General features: G+C 37.9%; 1 protein-coding gene across 2 annotated transcripts in view; it reads right to left on the bottom strand.

The window, feature by feature from the left end:
• Window positions 1-2961: 2961 nt before the first annotated feature.
• SLC39A8 (solute carrier family 39 member 8) overlaps window positions 2962-8148 on the bottom strand; it is a 30475-nt gene continuing 25288 nt past the window's right edge. Inside the window, exons 8-9 of one of the 2 annotated variants that reach the window (XM_063309886.1) lie at window positions 5194-5788; window positions 2962-4927 (exon numbers count right to left, since the gene is read on the bottom strand). In XM_063309886.1, the coding sequence (XP_063165956.1) occupies window positions 5639-5788 (150 nt within the window). In that variant the 3' untranslated portion in view covers window positions 2962-4927; window positions 5194-5638. Of the gene's footprint in view, window positions 4928-5193; window positions 5789-8148 lie in introns of those variants that run through there. The other variant, XM_063309887.1, reaches the window with a different exon arrangement.

Genomic DNA, 8148 nt, shown 5'->3' with positions numbered 1-8148 from the left:
ACCTATGTCAATATACTCTAGGGAAAAAGATTTAGCATTTCATCCTATCCCATTCATGGACTTCTCTCTTATTTTAATAACTCCAAAAACCAAGCCATAGATCTTTCCCTACGTTTAGCTTTATTATATCCAAGAACATGGACAGGAATTGAGTTAGTTCTGAACATATAATTAAGCAGCAGCAATTAGAGCTTTAATAGTCATTAAGTTTTACAGAATTATTGACGCTCATTAAGAGAGCCTGCAAGGCAACCTCTACCAGGCTAATACCTTCCAGATGTCTGGGATCTGACAGCATGGAATTCTGGAAATTTGTCCCCTCTTATCAGGAGGGCACCAGCGTGGGGACGATTACTGCTCAGTAAAGTGGATTTCCCTCTGTATTGCATATGCAAGTCAAAAAATACGAGGCGGAAAACAGAAAATTTTCCATGGTAAGAACATCTGATTTTAGGAATCATACCTCTTGGTTACTGTTAAAGATTACCAAAAAAGGGGGGGAGGGGAAGTGGTCAATGTTGGGATGGTTTAACATAGACCAGGGGTAAACAACCTGTGGAACATCACATATACCTGTGCGAGAATTTATATGGTCTGGTACCAACCATACTTCCCAAGAAAGCCAGGAGCTGCTCAGTTTGGGAGATCTGAAATTTGAAGAGTACTGCATTATTTAGTGTAATCCTCTTATCATTCTATTGAGACAAGACTGGGAAACCTTTTGTACCAGAAGCTGCACTGAAAAGACCCACAGTGCACAGGGCAATGATGCCATGAGCTAACATTTCTATTTTATCCTGGGTTTGAAGAATTTTTCTCATTTTTGCAATTAGGTTAAGTCTATTTTAGGGCTTAATGCATAGTATTCATGTGTTTCCTGCTTCCAAATGGTGGGAAACCATGCCATCAATTTTCAGGTATTGGGAAGAAGGAGGCCCTACAAAACTAATAGCTATTATCATTATTGTCAACTGAGTGAAAACTGATCTACCTAAATCTATTCAGCAAATCACTGGCTAGATAAGGTTCAAATTGGAGCCTTCCTGTTCCAAAGTTCAGTTTCTGAGTCCTCTATGCTATTTCATGGAAGTTGTGAGAATGTTCCTTTTTATACTTGATCACTACATGCCACAGAATTTTCTTTGGGATTCACTTCCACAAATGCTGTATTAGCTAAATACTAAATTTAACCATGAAATGGCATTAAAAATATAATCATGGAGAAAAAAACTTCTATGGATGAATACAGGAAGCTCTTACTAGCATCCAAGGCAATAGGTTGGCCAGATTGCTGGACTAGAACATGACTTCATCCAGCAGGATAGTTCTCATAATCCTGGGGCTGTGAAATAATAATAGTAGTAGTAGTAGTAGTAGTAATAATAATAATAATAATAATAATAATAATAATAATAATAATCTGCCTATCCCAGGTCTTTGGCAAAAATGCCAAATCCAGTCTAAACATCTGGCTGAGTGTGTGACCAACAATAGTAATTGGAGCAGCTTACATCCTAAGACGATACCTTTAATATTATTAAACAACATCTACCTATCCCAGGTCCTTGGAAAGGACTTGATAGGTGGACAAAAATACCAAACCCAGTCTAAACATCTGGCTGGCTGTGCAATCAACAACAACAGTAATAATAATATGTTAGGCTGGAATAAACTTTATAGGAAGGGATGCTGGAAATTTCCTTTGAAACTGCAACTTATTGCAGCAAACTCCAACCATTTACAGTTTTGTTAAGGTTTGCAAATGATGGTCCAGTTGAGAAAAGAAAGATTTTTTCCCCCAAACATAAGCAGGTTGTGATCTTTGGGTGCTAACAACTGCCATTTTATTTTAACTCTAATTCAGCTCATGCCCAGGAACTGCACATATGGCCTCACTGATGCAATGCCACATTCTCATTCTCTCTAATCTAATTATACTCCTGAATTCAGCAATCATGAGACAAGAACAGTAGGCACATGTTACTTATATCACTGAAAGGAGAAAGTGTGCTGCTGTATTCTGAATCAAGCCTTCCATATGCAAAGTGGGGAATCCCAATTTTAAGTTATTCAGGAAAAGCAAACATCTTGGGTTGTTTTCTTGTCCTGTAGTATTTTATGTTAAAGGCAAAACTGAAATACTTTGGCCACATAATGAGAAGACAGGACACCCTGGAGAAGATGCTGATGCTAGGGAGAGTGGAAGGCAAAAGGAAGAGGGGCCGACCAAGGGCAAGATAGATGGATGATATTCTAGAGGTGACGGACTCGTCCCTGGGGGAGCTGGGGGTGTTGACGAGCGACAGGAAGCTCTGGCGTGGGCTGGTCCATGAAGTCATGAAGAGTCGGAAGCGACTAAACAAATAAACAACAACAAAGTATTTTATGTATTAATACAATGTCAGTATTTGAATATATGTCAGTGAAGGATTTTTATAGATGGAACAGCACCAGGAAGTGATAGAGGTTATCATATGATTCAGTGAACACGTGGATCTCTCCCTGTGGTAGCAGATTCTGCCAGTCTTCTTCTGGAAAGAGGTTCTCTGCACTTCAAAGGCTTGGTCTTCCACGGAAGATAATGTCCAGCTTTTGATAGCAGCAAAGCACCAGTCATGCTTTGGAGTTTATGAGAAGACAAGATCATTTGTAGATACAGTTTAGAAAATAAGGATTGTCCTATTGTTCTGCATAGTCCAGCATCACTTCCATGTAGACTGGCTGACCCTAGTCTGTTTAACAATAATTTATTCAGTAAGTCACAGTAGGGTTACACAATATGCCAGGTTGAAGCTATGTGTGAACAGGCCTTAGGGGTACATTTTATAATTTGTCTTCAATTTTGCGTTATTATATCTGTGCCATATGTAGATAATGCATACATTTGCATGAAACATGTAAAGTATTTTTACAAATATTAACCAAGTTGGCTTTTTAAAAGTTTATCAAAAGAAAAATGCATTTACATTTTCAATAAATCTAGTTTATTGCTTCACAGGAAACATAGCAACAAAGTCAAATCTCACCTCAAAAGTCAAGCAGGTAAGTATATCATGTATCTACAAAGTAATGACCCAGTTGAAATTTCCTAGTACTGTAGAAAATATGCTTAATTTGTAATAAATATTGCACACTTCCTCCAAACTGCTGTAGGATGGAAGAGAAATATGACATGTATTTCTTTCTTCCTATTCCTGTCTGCAGTATCAAGTTTCTTCTGTTATCATTATTATTTGCAAAAAAAAAATATCAATCTGTATATATTTTAGAGTGCATATAACTTTCAATCCGAACTAAATTACAGCAAGAAGAATACATACCCATCAAGATGTAAACTCAAATATGGAGAAATAAATGCAAGAATACAATGTGTTTTCTTTACTAAAATGATGATTTGGGCAGCATGAGTAACTTTGAGGAAATAAAAGCTAAAATAGGTATGTTAAACTTTTGAAAACCTATACCTTTGGTACCCAAAATTGTCAATATTTTCTACTCTGACTGATTCTGTAATACCTCTACATCACAGCCATGACTCCTGGGGCACACAAAGTCTTCTTAAAATACAAAATACAAAAAAGTTGTAATCACCCCTGGATTAAAGAATTTCATGTAGCACTTCTAGGAAAGATCCCTCCTTAAAGGATTGAGGAACCATTGTTCCCTAGAATAAATTATATTGGACATGCACCAGTTCACTGAGTCTGCTGAGCACAGTGATGCATTCCTGTATATTGGGTTAACAATCATATGGAACTTTTACATGAGCAGCTTCTCCATTCAGTGTTTGGATATGAAGCTCGACTTCCCATTAAAATTGGCACATAATTCCTATGAGAGAGCTTTGTGCATGTATCAGAGTTTACACAGCCAGACAGTATTTATAACATATCTAGGCATGCAATTCAGCTAACAGTTGTTGCTTTCTTATTCCTTCCATTTCTACAGAACTTATAATAAGAAGCTTTAACAGTTTGGTTTCAAGAATGGTATCACTGACTCATGTTGAAAGTCAGTAACAAAAGTCAAATGCTTCGTGGTGGTCTAATGTTTAATCTAGCGCCTTCCTTTAAAAACACCAGCAAAGTATAAACATTATTAATTATTAAAAAGTTGATGAATTTTTAATTTATTTTTGATGCCATTCCCATAAGCATGAAAGAGAAGAATTAAAAGTAAGTCTGATTACTCCAATATTAATTAGCAATTAGAATTTGTGCATGATTTTTAAAAATCTTGCTACAGTATTTAAAAAAATAATAATAAAAATCCCTGTGGAGGGAACCTTTAAGCCTATTTTGAAATTGTATTGTAGTGACAAAAAGGCAGTGGCTTCTCTAAAAAGAGGGTCTTGTCAACTAAAGCAATAATCCTATGGACCCTGGTGGCCATAGAAATATTCAGATTTCCTTCTTCAATGATGAAGGAAGAAGTCACTCCTAGGTGAAAATGAGCCATCCTTGTGAGGCTGCAGAAATTTTTTTTTTAAAAAAAGCTGGTATTCCTTCAGTACCAGCAGGGAGAAGGAACCATTTTCCAAAGGCTAGAGATCTGTAAAATCAAAGTCTTCCAGCTGCCAGACTATTACCAGAAAATGGAGAAATTGATACCATTAATTGGAATTAATGAAGAAAATATGTAATGCTCACTCAAGAATGGGAGGGGTAAGCAGGACACTGAAAATGGTAGCATGGTTCCTCCTACCCAGATATACACACATACCTTAGAACAGTGTTTCTCAACCTGGACAACTTTAAGCTGTGTGGACTTCAGCTCCCAGAATTCCCCAGCCAGTCCTGGCTGGGGAATTCTGGGAGCTGAAGTCCACACAGCTTAAAGTTGTCCAGGTTGAGAAACACTGCCTTAGAATATGTGCCATTGTCCTCAATAGGACTTAATTTTCTATATATTTTTATATAAAATTGATCTATAAACCACTTTGTGGTGTGGTAGGTGGCAGTATTGCAACTGAAAACTCTCCCCACAACCCAAGTTTGATCCCAGCGGAAGCTCGACTCAGCCTTCCATCCTTCCAAGGTTGGTAAAATGAGTACCCAGCTTGCTGAGGAAGGTGACGACTGGGGAAGGCAATGGCAAACCACCCCGCTTTAGTCTGCCTAGAAAATGTCGCAAAAGCGGCATCCCCCCCAAAGGGTCAGACATGACTCGCTGCTTGCACAGGGGACCTTTCACGCATAAACCACTTTAGCTTGGATCATACTGCGTATGTACCCACTGCATACTACCACTTAAAACAGGTCTTAAGTACAAACAGAGTTCCAAATCCAGAGGCATTTCTGATACACAGTTTTGGTGGTACATTTTCGTTGAAATAAATAGTTATTTGTTTATTTATTCGTTTTACAGATGAAAAATCGCATACCACTAAGTTGTTACTGCACTGATGTAAAAGTGACTCTCATAGGACAAGCGCATAGAGGAAAATGCTATCCTAGAACACATTAGATAATTATTTTTATATGTTTTCATATTATTTTTATCTTTATATATTATTTTTAGGGGAAAAAAAAGTTTTGTTTTGTTCCATGACTGGTGCAAACAAGGTACCTTTATTACCTCCAAGTTCCTTTGTGAAGTTCTTCCATTTATAATCTACTAAATTGTCTTCATTATCACATTACTCCAGGTCAATTTCTCCTGCGTAGAGAGTAATGAGCAGGATGGCAGTAAACCCTGTGAGCAATCCAGCATTTTGAATCAGGAAAAACACGAGATCTGTTTTTCTTCCGGTTACTTTTTCTCTCAACATATCGTTCAACTCTGGAAACTGGAGTTGCCGTGGGAATCAAACCACAAGAAAGAAAAAGATTTTTAGGTAAGTCTTGCCATCTAGTGGTGGAACAGCACATTACTGTATTCAATTTCTTAAATGCATTCATTGATTAATTGTACATTACTGGTATGATTGGGTATGATTTCTAAGTGCCTAAATAAAAAAGCCCTAATGACTTGGGGATACACCCATCCTGGATGGTAGGGCCAAACAAGCAATGGACAAGAGGAAAGATGCTGTTTATTTAGTTCTAAATCTCTTTTCTTAGTTTTGGGGACTTGCTCATATGTCCATCTTATGCAGGAGACATTTTAGTGGTTTGTGTACCAACTCTAAACAATACTCATTATACACTACCATACATCAAAAACATCTCAGACACAACCAACAGACTATTACAACCACATGGAATCACAACTAACTAAAGCCCTCCAAAACATCTCAACCTATCATGAGTGAAGAATTAAACTGAGGTTCAGGCCTAGCTGCAAAACCTGATAAATTGCAATGTTTTGTAAGTAGGAAAAAATAAAACAGGCTAGGGTAATAAAGGAGGAAAGGCTGTGAAGCCCTTGGTGCTCTCTGAGCTTGGTTGTTTGCCTGCAGACATTTCATTACCCGACTAAGTAACTTCATCAGTGCTGGTGAGCATGGGGTTTTCTCCCTGTTTATAGACAGTAGCTTGCCCTACCAATGTTGGTGCAGGAGTGGTTTTCCCTTTGATAGGTCCTTGATTAGGGCATTGTTCAACTCCACAGTTCAACCCTCAGCTACATATATTCTCTTCTATAGGAGGAGAGACTCCCCCCATATTAATTATGAAGGCAGAAGCAGAGAAAGAGGATATACAATATTTGCTGATGATTTAATAGCACTGACCCAGACTCTTCCTGGCAACCTAGGTGTACAGTGCTGGCTAAGCCATATTTTACTTCCTCTACTGGTTACAGGTACACAAAACAATTTTTCCCTTCTGTAATCACCTTGGAGCTGTGCCATGAAGTTTCTCCTTGGAAATCTCTAGACAAATCACTGCAAAATCCTAGTTTTTGTTTAAGATGAAGTGGGAGCAGAAGATTGTACATTAAGACTGGGTAAAGCAGGCATGTTCCACTTCAACAACAAACTCTACCTCAAGGCTTCAATTAAAATACTGAAGCTGAGCCTATCTGTCTTGACTGACCATCTCACTTGGAAAACTAACAGCTTCTGTGTGCGCAGGAAGACTGGTTTCCTTAAACGAAGTGAAATGCCATGGTTACTTTCCTTCATAGGAGCAGAGAAAGATGCTTCTTTTCACTGAAGTACTTTGAAGGGACACTTTGACCAAACCATTTTAGAAACCAAGCACCACTTTGCATAACTCGATTGTTTTATGTGTCTGCATTGTGTATATGTAGAATTATATGCATAATATACACACCAACATACATTATACCTTGTGATTGGAATGAGATGAGTAGCAATCTAATAAACAAGGAAGAGATTTATCTTTTGACTGTGCTCTTGTAGTCTGCATCAGCAAAGGTATTGGTGTATGACACTATGAAGTCATAGACCAGCGCTTTGTTTTAAAGCATGCCAGCATTGTTTAATTTTTAAGAAAAAGTCTCTTTTTAAAAGGTAGGCGGGGTAGGCTGCCTGGAGATCTAGGGGTAAATAGGTTACCAATACCTGATTAAGGAAAGGATGAAGAAGAGGTTAATAGATACAGGTAGTCTTCACTTAACAACCACAACAGGGAACAAAAAATTGGATGTTAAGCACTGTGGTCATTAAGTGAATCACCATGTGACCAGACCTGATTTTACGACCATTTTTACAACAATCATTAAGCAAATCCTGCTTCCCCAATGGATGTTTTTTGCCAGAAACCAGCAAAGAAGGCCACAAATCGTGATCATGTGACCACAGTATGCACCAACTGGTCATAAATGCGACCCGGCTGCCAAGTGCCTGAATTGCGATCACGTGACCACTGGGGTGGTGTGATGGTATGCAACGGTCATAAGTTTGAGTACAGGTCATAAAGCACTTTTTCCAAGACCGTTGTAATTTTGGACCATTGTTCAATGAACAATCATTAAGCAAGGAGCAAATGTAATGCCTGAAACTTTTACAGTGACATATTTTTGCTATATAATCACAAGAACTAGAAACACATACTTTAAAAATAAATGCAGTCATTTTAATTGGGAATCAAATAGAACTTTAAGATATTCCATGTAATGATTTGTGATTCTATGACTAAGACAAATGCAGTTTTTTCAATGCCTGTGGTACCCCAAGATGCTTAGTCTGGTCAATATATTAACCCATTTTCTGGTTTGTTCAAAACAGTGAACCATAAATTA

Source organism: Candoia aspera, chromosome 8 (genome assembly GCF_035149785.1).
Source record: "Candoia aspera isolate rCanAsp1 chromosome 8, rCanAsp1.hap2, whole genome shotgun sequence".
In the NCBI taxonomy this organism is placed as follows: domain Eukaryota; kingdom Metazoa; phylum Chordata; class Lepidosauria; order Squamata; family Boidae; genus Candoia; species Candoia aspera.
The sequence above is the reverse complement of the archived record's forward strand: the minus strand, read 5'-3'. Positions and strand labels throughout refer to the sequence as shown.